This window comes from Tamandua tetradactyla, chromosome 2, assembly GCF_023851605.1.
Source record: "Tamandua tetradactyla isolate mTamTet1 chromosome 2, mTamTet1.pri, whole genome shotgun sequence".
NCBI classification, from domain to species: Eukaryota; Metazoa; Chordata; class Mammalia; order Pilosa; family Myrmecophagidae; genus Tamandua; species Tamandua tetradactyla.
Genome location: NC_135328.1, coordinates 97,927,802 through 97,942,090, shown reverse-complemented (window position 1 = coordinate 97,942,090; position 14,289 = coordinate 97,927,802). Strand labels below are relative to the sequence as shown.

At 40.8% G+C, this 14,289-nt stretch overlaps 1 protein-coding gene across 3 annotated transcripts in view; it reads left to right on the top strand.

Moving 5' to 3' along the window:
* Nucleotides 1–980: 980 nt before the first annotated feature.
* The window catches only part of DOCK8 (dedicator of cytokinesis 8), a 243,357-nt gene continuing 230,048 nt past the window's right edge, over nt 981–14,289 (top strand). For 2 of the 3 annotated variants that reach the window (XM_077148339.1, XM_077148335.1), the window contains exon 1: nt 981–1,323. In XM_077148339.1, coding sequence (XP_077004454.1) covers nt 1,271–1,323 — 53 coding nt within the window. In that variant the 5' untranslated portion in view covers nt 981–1,270. Of the gene's footprint in view, nt 1,324–1,610; nt 2,368–14,289 lie in introns of those variants that run through there. The other variant, XM_077148340.1, reaches the window with a different exon arrangement.

Below are 14,289 nucleotides of genomic sequence, written 5' to 3'. Positions count from 1 at the left end.
TTTTCTGTAATATAAGCCATTTTTTTAAATAAAGGGGAAAACAAAGAGATGAAATTAATTTTAATAATATATTTTATTTTACCTAATACATTAGAATACCATGTTAGACTGTAATCAGTGTAAAAACTATCAGTATGATATTTTACATTATTTTATCTGTTCTGTCTTCAAAGTCCAGTGTGTATTTTACACTTCCAGCACAATTCGGACTAACCATATTTTCACATGGCTAGGGGCTATCATTTTGGACAGCGGCAGCTTTGAATTAAAAAAAACCTTGCTTTAGTATTTTCTTTTTAAGGACAAGCTGACAGAAAGAGGCATTATAAAAAAAAGAGATAGAGAGGGTTATAGAATTGCATGGTTTGCTTAGAGCAAGCCAGCCACTTGCAATAAACATGGGCTTTTCTAGTTCAGTGAGCACATGAGCATTGGGACTTTTCTGATTTCTCTCTTGAGCTTGGGGCTGGGCATCTGAGAAGCTTGAAACTGAAAATATAACCAAAGATGCAGAGTATTCTTGAATCATATTGTATTTCCTTAGATAACAGCATTTATCCTCAGGTTGATTTAAAAAAAAAAAAAAAAGAAAGAAAGAAAGAAAGATAACATATTTCTTGGATGGATTCACTATATTTATTTAAGGAGGCCCAGAAAGGATGATGGGCACATTTCTTGCAAAAGTTGACTTGTGTTCTGAAACAGTCTACCCCCTTTTCTTGTTTTAAAATCTGTCTTCTCCAAGAAATGGTGTCAACCCTTAATACAGCCAAGGATTAGAATATTCCAGGGTTGGTTTCCCGACCTCGCCAACTCAGCGGGGCGGGCGGAAGGCACAGGCTTCCCTCGCTTGCCCACTTTCCCTGGCAGCTTTGCAGAGTCGGGCAGATGGAGTTTCCGGCCTGCGCTCAGTGGTCGCCGGGTCATCCGCCCGCGTTCCTTTCTGCCTGAGGTCAGGGCCCAGGGAAGAGCGCGCCGTCGGTTGGAGTATCCGGACTGCAGTTCCGCTGGGCGTCCACACCCTCCTCGCCCGCCGCTCCCTTCGTGCCAAGCTGGGCGGCGGGTGTCTGGGCTCCCCGCGGTAGCTCGGAGGTTCGGCCCTCCCGCGGGGTGATTTCAGCGCAGAAGGTGGAAATGCGGAAGTTCCCAGCCCCAAGTGACAGATGAGGTTGGCGTCTCGCTCGGCATGTGTTGCGGCGGCTGTGCGGCGCGTCCGGCCCTGGCTCTTCACACCCGGTGACCCTAGAAGCCGACGTGCGGCAGGCGGGCCATGGCCACGCTCCCGAGCGCAGAGCGCAGGGCGTTCGCGCTCAAGATCAACAGGTGAGACGCGCCCCGTGGCGCGGCGGACTCGTGGCGGCACGGCCGGAGCGGTCAGGGCGCTGGGCGCAGAGGGCAGGGGGACTGCGATCCGACCAGTTTTGGGGAGTCTGCGGCAGGAAGCTCTTGAGTTCCGGGGGCGCCGGGTCCCCGCAGCTCAAGACCCATTTCCCGAGGCTGCTGCGGTGGAGCCCGCGCGCGGGGCTCAGCCGGGTCTTCCCTGAGTATCCCAGTCGTCCCGGTTGTACCCAGCCACCAGGGTCTTTGGTCTTTTTCCCGATCAACTCTCGGGCCGCAACCTCCCGATCCAGCCTCCTGCGTGCGGAACCTGCGGGGTTCTCACAGGTGGCGGGGCTGGGGAGGGCGGTGGGAACGGCTTAGCTGTCTTGGGCCACCACGGAGTTGCTCAGAAACAGCGACCTCCTTTGAGGTTTTTCCGAGAAGGGGAAAGAAACCAGGTAGCTAAAGTCAGAGTTTTGTTTTGAGGCTTCTATGATGCTAAGACGGGTTCTTTCCCCTCTCGTTTTATTATTCCAGTAGAAGTTTGGCTCCTGCTAAGTTCGCTATTTTTATTCCCTGGGCTGGAGGAGCTATGAAATGGAAAAAGTGATTTTTTAAAATTCTGCAGTTAAATAAACAAAAAAGAATGACCTGTAGCTGACTTTATTTTTACATTTTTAGCCCTCCATGAAGGAACTAAGGACCCAGATTCCCAGCTCACCAATTCGTAATAAATATTGGATAAACTAAAATGTAAGCACATTTACTGCCCAAAGTTCTCACCGGAGGTGCTTTAACTGCAGTTTTTCCTCCACTGAGAACTGCTGACAAATATTTGGAGGCATTTGTATCTTGTCCAGAGAAGTTTAAACTGTCTGGTTGAAGGGTCAACTTATTATTGTACTCCCCTCACTGCTCAGTGATTTGTTGAAGTCTCCTTTTAGCTGAGCCTCTGAGAGGCTGGTTCCACAGTAAATTCATCTCAGTGCTCCTTGTCTGTGAAGAGCTTTGAGGGATCAGGAATGAAAATTCCAGAAAAAGGAGATGGTAAGAACTTCTAAAGGGCCTGCTTAGCTTTATTGGCAATTTTATTTCCTCTTGCTGCACAGCTGTGAGCAAACCATTTTTCTTACCTATTTCTTCATCTGTTTAATGAATTTAATTATTAATATGAACTGTATATTAATGTTGGTGGTCAAAAGGCATAAAATACATCAGGGATTTCCCTATGGGGATTTTTTTTTTTTCTGCATTAGGTTTCATGGCTGTGGGATGCCATGAGAAGCAATTCATTTAGGGGGTTAAGGGGTCAAAATGAAGTTATTGATAGATGGACCACTTGCCATAGCCGTTGCTCTTCCATCCTTGTGAATTTCAAGTCAGGAAATGTGAACTGAAGAAAGATATTAGAGACTGTGGGGGTAGGTGGGTTTGGTCTGTGGAGAGCAGGGCGAGTCTGGACTGATCCTGTAGGCAATCCTGAAAGCAGGGGTGGAGTAGATGTCACCTGAGGGTTAAGAATAATAAAGGCCCTGGCTGAAATCCTATTTGCTTGCAAATTGGCTCTCTGCTACCAACTGACTGTGTGACACTGGGCATTTTACTGACCCTCTCTCAACTTTGGGAATAATGATAGTGCTACCTCTTATGACTATTGTGATGGTTAAGTGAGATTACTCATGTAAAGTGCTTGTAGTGCCTGGCTCAGATTACATGAGAAATAAATGTTAGCTATCAACATCATCTTCATCTTCATCATCATCTTCATCATCACCATCTTTAGGATGCTAAGAAAGAAAGGTAGAAAGGAAAGCTGATGCTGGAGGAGTTTCCAGGCAGGGACCAGCTTGGGGCTAGGTAAGGCGATACCGGTGGAAATGTCTTGGGGTTGATGTTCTCCTAGATATTTCTTTCATTTCTCATTGAACATATCAAACACACTCAATGGAAGAGAATGTGTATGGAATTTGATCAAGAAGAACCTCACTCAAATTACCTAAAATACAAAAGGTTCCTTAATTTTCTGGCAAGAACATGAATTAATTATTCTATCTTGGCTCAGTTTCCCCTTTTGAAGCTTTTTGTGCATTGGATGGAAGAGTTATGATAAGGAAGTTGGCAGAATTTATTGTTCAAAGGAGTATACTAATAAGGACATACCTAGTGTTAATATGATATTTAAACCCACCATTTATTGATCATTTACTGTGTTCTAGACACTGTTATGCACTTAACGCATCAAATTCTTACAAAACTCCACGAGACTCACAAGTTTGCTTCCACTGTACAGAGGCAGAAAGTGAAGCTTGTAGATATAGTTGCACAAGTCATGACATTTCGTATAAGGCTGACAACCAGCAGTGGTACAGCAGGGATTCCAAACAGCACCAAACACTGTTTTTAACTACAGCCATGCTACTTGATCCATGTAGCTTTAAATTTTCTTTTAAGCAAGGCGGGAATTAGTTTTTTAAAAATCATTTCAGCAACTTGTTCTGTTTCTGACCATTGGTTAATATGTAAACAAACTAACAATGTGATGTTTTGCCCTTTTGAAGTTGGAAAAGAAAATGTTTTCCCTTGCATGCTTACCTATTATTTTAAAAAAATAGATTAAGTTACATAAGTAAACAGTGTTGAAATATAGCCGTCGGTACAATCAGTATGAGTTCAAACTTTTTCACCTTTCCATGCAAAATAATGCAAACTATCCCTTAAAAAATCTTTATGGGGTAGAACCAGTATGCTTCCTAATAAGAAAATATGTAAACTTGATATATTAAACATTTTATTTGTAAAGAGTTCTGCCAACACTAATCTCAAGGAGTGAATGGCATGTATCATAGCAGGAGAAGAACGTCTCCCACTGTTCCTAAATTCTGTGGCTTCCGGCAAGCAGCATTGCCCAGTTCAGGGCAGGGCAAAAAAAAGCCTGCGAGGAATCTGGGAATGCCCCCCAGGGGCCATTCCCCCAGGATTCCCCGATTCTTTCACACTCTTATGAAGCCGAAATTTCCATGTGTTCAAAAATCGTCATATAGAAAGGACTTTTTCTGTTTTGTTTTGAACACTAAGTGTAATTGTATGACTTGTTACGGTTAAGCATTTCTCTGGAACCCACAATTCAGGGAGATACAGAGAAAATTCACTGTTGAGTTTTCCAAAATTGGAAGAATAAAATTTAATTTCCTTTAAGTGGTATACACTTGTTTTCATTTCAATTTGTCACTGACTTCCTGTGTACAAAGAAAAGACTAGATAGAATTGAGTTAGGCTGCTGGTAATAATGTTTGCATTTGGGATTACATCCACTGATTCATAATTCAATCCTTGTAAAAGCATCTATTACTGTTAATTATCTTTTTTTTTCCCTAATGGCATACAATGCTTTCATGGATTCTTAAATTATTATGAATATTCTGGAAATCCATTAAATAAAATCTTGGTTTCTTTAAACCATGTAGAACATGATCAAATGTAAAGTAAAATAAGAGCTTCGGGTGAAGAGAATAAAATGCAGAATGCAGGAAAAACATTGCCAATCCTGGTAGGGCAGGGCTGAAAGAGATAAATAATAATGGCTAGCAGCTATGATACTTATTCTATGGTAGGTATGAGTCTAAGTTTTCACATACCATGACTTGTTTACCCCTATGAACTAGGAACAGTTACTATGTCCATTTTGCAGAACCTGAGCACAGAGAGGGTTTATAAATTGTTAAAGTTACATACAGTTTACTAAGGGCAGAGATGGGATTCAAATGCAGGTAGCCTTTTCTCTACCTGCCTACCACACCAGGATGCCGTCCCAGTTTTATTTAAAATAATGAACAGTAAGTAGCATTTATGTTACCTATGTGCCAAACTTGGCTTACTCACTTAAAACAGAAAAAGGATCAAAATATTAAGCATGAAAACCAGAGACTGATATTTTAGATGATAAGACAAACAGCTAAAAAGAGAGAATAAAGTTAAATAAAGATTGCATTCAAGAACAACCCCTGTAAGTTTGGATATAGGACTGGAACCAAATGAGGGTAAACAAATCTTCCTGAAAAGTATTTGCCAATTATGTCTGCAAAGATAATGTAAGCATAAAAAAGCATAAAAAGTTCACATGTATAAATGTGTATGTCTGCAGTGAAAACAGTACTATTGTTTTGTAGTGGTGGTGGGTGTGGGAGGGAGGGTGATTTCAGGAATCATTCCCTGTAGTCTGGTGTATCCTGGACCAAACATCAAGAAAGGCTCTCGGGCAGCCTTTGGTCTTTTACGTTTAGAATTATTTTCTTTCAGATTCTCTGTAGAGCTCCATTTGAAATTCAGGCATCCAGTGCTGCTCTCAAGTTGCTTTATAGAGCGTATATTAAGAGAACATTCTGCCAAGGGTGAACTTTTCTTTATTTGGAGTTCTTTGGGCTCTGACAATTCACATCTACATGTGAAGCTGATGTTTACCACTACATGGACCAGTGGAAAGAAAATATAATTACATCATGTGGGTACCTAGGGAGAGAAGCAGAACTCAGGGGACAGCCCTCCCGTCTCTGCTCCCCACACAGAGCTAGTGGTGGGAAGGAATGATGTCAGACATGCCTCAGGTTTCTGCCCTCTTTTTTTTTTTTGAATTTTATTGTGAAATATAACATACATACAAAAAAGCAATAAATTTCAAAATACATCGTAACAAGTAGTCACAGAACAGATTTCAGAGTTTGTTATGGGTTACAGTTCCACAATCTTAGGTTTTTCCATCTAGCTGCTCCAAGACACTAGAGACTGAAAGAAATATCCATATGATTCAGCACTCATACTCATTTGTTAAATACTATCTTCTCCGTTATAATTCCTCCTTCACCGTTGATCCTTCTAATCTTTAGGGGTATTTGGGCCATACTCATTCTAACTTTTTCATGTTCGAAAGGAGTGTCGATAATATGGGATGGGGGGATGGAATTCGTTGATGTTCTTGGAGAGGCTGACCCCTCTGGGTTTCAGGACTTATCTGGACTAGGAAACCATCTGGAGGTTGTAGGTTTCTGGAGAGAAATCATAGTGTGTGAAACTTTTGTAGAATCTCAGGTAAAGCCCTAGATATTCGTTAGGGTTAACAGGAATGTTTTTGGTTGGAGGTTGGCAAACCTTGATAATTGGCAATATCAAACTGAAGCTAGCGTAGGAGTAGCCTCCAGAGCAGCCTTTCAACCCCATTCAAATTTTCTTAGCCACTGATGCCCTATTTTGTTACATTTACCTCCCTCCTTGTGGTCAAGAAGGTGTGGTCAATCCCATGGTGCCAGGGCCAGGTAGACTAAGCTTCTCTGCCAAATAAATAAGCTTCACAAGAGCAAGCCTTAAGACCAAGGGCTTGTCCCATTGACCTTGGAGACCCCCATGCTTGAAACAGTATTAGGGGTTTCCCGGGTGATAAAGCTTAATAGTCCCATATTTTATCTACCATCCCTCAAGAGACTTTGCCAATACTTTTTTTTTTGTATGTTGTACGGTGGGGGCACATTTCATTCTTTTTCCATGTGAGTATCCCCTTATTGCAGCATTATTTGTTGAATTTTTGTTTGGTTGGTTTTTGTTTGTTTGGGAAGTGCATGGGCTGGAAATCAAACCCAGGTCTCCCTCATGGCAGACGAGAATTCTACCACTGAATTCACCTTGCACCCCCTGCCAATACTTTTTAATTACCTTCTCAACATACTCTGGGATGTATCTGGGTATTACATTAAGCTACGCAGAATTAAAAGCTCTTATTCCCATTCTGGGTTCCATGTGTTTGGGTTTTTAAATGAGCTATCCAGACAGGTTGAATTAGATTATGTGCTACAGAAAATTTATGTTTTGGACAACCTAAACCTCTCTTCCTTTGGTCTCATTGGGTAAGTGAAGTTCTAAAATACAGACAATGTCATCCTTACCCTTAGTCCTGAATTACCTTAGTCCTAACCCGAATGGCTTCATTCTTATCTCTCATTGAAGTCTGAGCTCTTCTTTGGTTTCTTTAACAGTTGTTGTATGTAGCAATGCTGACTTTCAGACCTGTATAACTCCTGCTTTGAGTATTAGGTGTCACACAGGTACCCAAAGTTCCCGAAGTTTCCATCCTCTTTGACAGGGACCTTGAGAAAGCAGAGATGTGGCTATGCTCCCACTTTTCATTGAAGAAGGCTAAGAAACAGGGCAGCTTGGTTCTTTTCATTCGTGGAATTCAAAGGAAAGAGATATTTTTTCAAGCTTCTTATGCACACTGAGTTTTATAACTCCTTATAGCATTGCTGAGTTTTATAATTCTTTTACGTTTTCATTCGCTACTCTTGACCCCCTTCTCTTAAATGTCTCTCACCTCTTCCTGTTTGGCATCTTTCCCTGGTCCCTCCTTGACTCCTGAAATTATTCCTTAGGAATTAAACACGTACACTTCTTTCTCTCCCTTATTTCTTTTTTTTAAATTAAATTTTCTGACCTTATATGCACCCAAAGATAGTGGTAACTTCTCTTTTTCACTCTGTGTTTCTGTTCCTTGAATAGGTGAGTTAATGATAAACAACTTCATTCTTTCTTGATTCTGTTTTAGACATTGTTGTCAGACCTTGGCTTGTACTTTCTACTTTGCTTAACAATCTCTTAACAATCTAATCTGATCCAATACTCCTTGGAATGTGTAAACTTTAACCCTTTCAAATAAAATGGCAAATTGAAAATCAGATCCCCTTTCTATCACAAAATAAGAGTCAAGCTTACATAACTCATTGTATGTTTTCTTCTCTGGGATCATTGCTGAGAGAGTATGTCACTCTTTCACCTTTCTTTGTGTTCCTTTTACTCTGGGATTGACTGTCACGGCTAACACAACCCGATAGCATCACCCTGCTACCTCAGAAGGCTTTGTGAGTTCTTCTACCAGTCTCATGATTCAAAGGACACAATTCATTGTTCTCCTATGCTAGAGGTGAACTAAAAGTGAATGTGTCACCTAATGATACTCGAACTAAACTGGAATTAGATTAAGAAACGCATAACTGTGAAGTACCTCTCCCTCTTTCTCCCATCTTGATTTTCTGGCACGTGGATAAATTGGTAGGTTTGTAAATCTCAGCCTGGCTCGTTTGATAGTTTGCTCATTCCTTCTTTCATTCATCCACTCTAGCTGACAAGGATTGTCACATTAAATATTGTGATAAGCCCTGGGAATGCAAAGACAAGTGAGTTGTGGGACTTGCCTTCAGGGAGTAGGGAGGTTAACTTAAAATCATGAATTGAGGGACGGGGAAAGCTTTCCTTGTTGCTACCTCCCCACCCCATACCCTGCCCCATGCTGAGTGTTGTGATTTCAAAGTGGTCATCTTTGGAGTGATGCCACTTATTCTGGGGATAATATCATTAGCCGAAACCCTTTTTGAAATCCTTTTAGAATTACTCTCAAAGACAAGAGCACATTTGTTTTTTAAAATAAGTCCAGTGGTATTACATCTTTTTCCTGTGAGGGAGAATCTGTATTTTTTTATTTCTTGAAAAGTTTTCAAAAATATAGATGAAAATATGGCTAGTATCTGTGGGCCCACTGACATCAGCAAACGTTAACATATTAAAATTTCTGCTTTAGATTTTTCTTCTAGATATTTTTAAATAAAAAAAAGAGAAGATAACATAAAGTCCCCTCTCCCTCCCTCAGAGGCAAGCTTTATTAAGAATTGTACTTTTATTATGTGTTTGTGTGAGTATATTGTAAACTAAAACAATATATTGTATATAACTTCTGGAAATAGCCAAAGTCATTAGCATCTAAAAAAGCCAGTTAAATTAGTAATATCGGTTTATTTTCAAGAGAAAATATGAACGTAAAGTAAGGTTGTTTTATTAGGTGTCTTATCAAATAGCTCTGAAAGAGGAGTTCCAAAAATGATTTCAAGAAAGATAGTTTTATCAAAATAAATTGCATGGCCCTTCTCATGTGAAATTATAAAGAACAACAGTTATTTAGATGTGTACATTCTGGTCATTTAAAAAATCATTCCTTACACTGTAGGAAGATTATTCATTTCCTGAGATGACTAGGAAATTTAAAGAAAAAAGTATTTTTTCTCCATCAGATGAATGTATCAACGATTTGCATTTGATTTGAAATAAGCAATTGACATACTTATTTTTAGATATAAAGTTTTGAAAGCACAGAGTAAAAATTTTTGTCTCATTACTTGAACATTCAATTAAAGAAAGTATTTGGATTAGCAAGAGAGAGTGTGGTGGATCATTTTGGCCTTGGTATGACTCAATGGTTGGGCTTGAATCTGCCCTGCATGTTCGGGAAGGTGCAGCCCGTCTCCCACACTGTAGCTCAAATCAGATAAGCTGGCAAGAATGGCCAAGGGTAGAAATAGTTTTCCCAGTATCTCTGCTTCAGCTTGTTGCCTGTAGGGCAGGGCTCAGCACACAGCAACCACCTTCTTTGGTGGAGCTGTTTCAGTTCTCTGTACTCAGCTCTCTGCTGTGTGCTGTGGGCAATCAAGAGAAGTTGGAACACTCATGAAGTTACACACCTGGTGTACAGGATTCGATAGGGACTGGAGTTCCTGAAGGAACTCATTGTGTCATTTTGCAGTAATTTACAGTAGCAGGACAGTCTGCATTCCATTGGGCTAGCAGAAAAACTCAGGTTCAAAGTCCACTGAGAATGCACAAGAGCTCTTTATCCTGCTATTTAAAATGTGTCATTTCAAGGCAATGATGACCATCTGTTCTCTGAGGGAACAAGATGGTCTTATCTGTGTTGACAGTGTAATATTCTGGCTGGTTTGCTTCACCTACCGTCTTGCTCCTTCATTCCAAATCACTATCTTTTTCTCTTTAGGCTACCCTTTAGAAGGAGCAGCCAATTTACCTGTTGTATCTTGTTCCCCATCCAAGCATTTCATTCAACTCGCAAATAATTTTTTGAATTTCCCTCTGTACTATGGGAGATTAAAAAAGAAAAAATACATGCCCCCCAAATTCAGCTGGAGTGAACAGATTAACATGATGGCAGAAGTTAGAGAACAGCAGGAGACTGTGTTTGATTGTGTGTCTGGGTGACGGTTGAGGGCAGCAGTGTTGACAGAGCTCAGTGGGGAGGAACTTGCAGCTTTGAGGGTTGTGGTCACTCCTCCCAGGAGGTGGACAGGGAGGTGAGCATGAAACTGATGTAGCGGGAAGAGTAACTAACAGTGTGTGGAATGGATTGGTGGGGACTCCAGGACAGGTGATAGGAGGGAGCTGCAGTCTTTTTTTTTTTTTTTTTTACTTTTTTTAATTGTATAGTAGAACATATATACAAGGCAAAAAAATAAATAAGCAATAGTTTCCAAGAACTCTTCAACAAGTAGTTGCAGGACAGATCCCAGAGTTTGTCATGGGCTACCATATGATCCTCTCATATTTCTCCTTCTAACTGCTTCAGAATATAGGAGGCTAGAGGATTGAAATACTTTTTTATCATCACAATCGACTTTTTTTCCTTCTTTTTTTTTGTGAAAGATAACATTTGTACAAAAAAACCTATAAATTTCAAAGCAGAGCTCCACAATTAGTTGTAGAACATATTTCAGACTTTGACATGGGTTACAGTTCCACAATTTTAGGTTTTTACTTCTAGCTGCTCTAAAATACCGGAGACTAAAAGAGATATCAATTTAATGATTCATATTCATTTGTTAAATCCTATCTTCTCTGTATAACTCCACCATCACCTTTGATCTTTCCATACATCTGTTTAGGGGTGCTTGGGCTATGGCAATTCTAAATTTTTCATATTGAAAGGGTCTGTCACCAATATGGAGTAGGGAGATGGAACTATCTGGTGTTCTGGATAGGCTGGGCTAGGTTTCAGGAATTATCTGGACCAGGGACCCATCTGGAGGTTGTAGGTTTTTGAAAAGTTACCTTAGTGCATGGAACCCTTGTGGAATCTTATATATTGCCTTAGATGTTCTTTAGGATTGGCTGGAATGGTCCTGATTGGAAGTTGGCAGGTTATGATAGGTAGCAAGGTCTACCTGAAGCTTGTTTAAGAGTAACATCTAGAGTAGCCTCTTGACTCTATTTGCACTCTCTCTGCCGCTGATACTTTACTAATTACACTTCTTTTCCCCCATTTGGTCAGGATGTAATTGTTGATCCCATGGTGCCAGGTCTGAATTCATCCCTGGAAATCATCTCCCATGTTGCCAGGGAGACTTTCATCCCTGGATGTCGTGTCCCACGTAGGGGGAAGGGCAATGATTTGATGTGCAGAGTTGGGCTTTGGGAAATTGAGGCCACATCCAAGCAGCAGAACAGGTCCTCCAGAAGTAACTGTTAGGCATACATATAGGTAGTCTAAGCTTCTCCACTACCGACATAAGTTTTGAGGCTTGAATGATAGGTCAGAATGGAAAATATTGAGTAGGAAATAATCTTTAGGTGGGGATAGGGATTTGAAAATGGACAAATTTTCTAAGGAAGAAATAGTGGGAAGAAAAGAGGAATGAGCCTCAGGGAAGAGTCTCTACCAGTGGGTACAAGAGGGAAGAGACACATAAAGAGATGAGGAGGAATTTGGCCAAGATATAGCATACTAGTGTAGGGTCAAAGAAGGAAGTCAGTATGGCAATTAAAAAGATCAGATGCCAAATTATGAGGGCAAAAGGGGAGCAAATGAACATGACTTTAAGATGGCCATTGGAAACAGCAGTTTTAGTGGTGCTGTGGGGGAGGAAGTCAACTATCATGGGGTTATGGAGGGAGGGTGCAGAGGAAATAGAGGAAGTTGGTGTAGACCACTCCTTTAAAAAGCTTGGCTACAGCAAAAGAGAGGTGGGGCAACAGTAACTAGAAAGCTCTTACAAGGCTGTGACCTTTACACAGATATAGCATGCAATGATGAACAAAAGATGCTCTGACCTTAGAACGAGTGTGTTTTATTCCCATAAAATAACTCTTGACATGTGGTTGACAATATTTGGGTTATCTGACACTATCTAATGTATAACACATTTTGCTTTGCATTGGCCTCAAGACTTCTAAGAATAAATAAAATATTCCATTTAGATATTTTCATCACAGAAGTCTCACTGGGACTGCCATGTATTATCTTTAATAACATGATAGTCCTTTTAATGTTATTATCCTTAACTTTATCTTCATATGTTTGAAGTATATAAATTATAGGAAAGGGTACCAATAATCTGTTATAGTTTGTCGTTTAACAAACTACTCCAAAATGTAGTGACGTAAAACGATAGCAATTTATTGTTTGCCGCAATTCTGTGGGTTGGCAGTTCGGGCTGGGCTCGGCTGGGCAGTTCTTCTGCTGGTCTGCCGGTGATTGTTCATCCTCACCCACAAATCTGGGGTCTTGGTGCTGGCTGTCATCGTCGCATAGTCTTTCATCCTTCAGCAGTTTAGACTGGGCTTCCTTACACACTGGAGGGAACATATCAAGAGGGTAAACGTGGAAGCTTCATGGCTTCTTGAGGCCTAGGTCTGGAACTAATACAACATCATGTTCCCCAGGACCCAGCCTCTTGATCAGAGAAGCTACAAAATATTTGGCCATTTTAATCTATCACAGTATCTAACAGAGGAAGTAATCATACTTGAAACTTCAGAATGTTTAAGCAGATGACCTTGCCAGTCCCTGCTCATTTTGCTGGCAGAGAAAATGTGAACAAATTAAATCAATTTCTTCAGAATTTCCCGATTGAGTCATGCTTTGTGGGAGAGTTTTTGGCCCATAGAAGACAAACATGTGTGTGAAAGAGTTAAATACAGTTCTGCCTGGAGGAAGGTGAATGTATGTAATAACTTCTTGGGTTTCTCTGAAATCCCATAATTATATTGATGGAGCCCAGACTGCAGAGCTGTCTGGTCTGGAGATGAAATAGCAGTTTGAGGCTATCAGGGAGAGAGGATGCCTGACAATTGCCACGTGTCACTCAATGAAGTAGGAGTTGAGCCTCATGTAAATGACTAGAAAAATGGTCAGTGAACTCTTTATCCTCAAAAGTTACCAAATGGGCTTAGAAATTCCAGTGACTGCTGTGGTCCAGTATGAGCTCTGGGCTGGGAAGGATTGAAAGTGAGCAAAAGAAGATAATACAACAGGGAGAAAGAGAACCCAATAGACCAGGAAGAGATGTGCTATGGGCAGTCTTAGAAAGATAACCCATCTATAAGTTAGGATTCCTTTCAGCTGCAAAGAACAGACAACTCAACAGTGGCTTTAACAAATTAGGGACTTTTTTTCTTACCTAATAAGAATTCCACCAATTGACAGTCCAGTTTGGTGTTTGATGGTTTGGCATGATGGCTCAAAGATGCCACCGAAGACACAGGTTCCTTGTGTTTGTGTGCTTCACCATCCTTAGAGTATGGCTGGTGACCTTATGATCACTAGATGGCTCCTGAAACTCTGCTCACTGAATCAGTACGGGAGATAGGAAGAAGAGGGAAAGCAAAAGAGGTATGTCAGCTGAATTTCCCCCCTTTTGAGGAACTTTTCCAGAAATTCACATATTAACATTTGCTTATATCTCATTGGACAAACCTATATCCCCTCTATCTACTAGGTGGTTGGCAAATGTAGTTTTTATTAGCCGGGCACATTGCCACCCCTAACCAAACTGGGCCTGAGTTAGAATAAAGGGAATGATGATCACCGGTAAGCAATTAGCAGTCTCTGCCATAGCCCCCAACAAATGCTGTGGGTATGAATTAGTGACAGAACTTCCATTGTGGAACCATGGTAACCCCAACCCAAGAAATACTTATAGCAGATTAAAGCTCATTTAATTTTAGGAGTCTAGACTAATGAGGAGAAATATCAGACCTATAGGTCTTATATTAATCAAGCTAAGTGGACTGTTGGAGCAAACAATCCCAAAGTTTCGGTAGATTAACCCAATGAAAGCTTATTTCTTGTTCATGGCACAATCTGATGCCTGT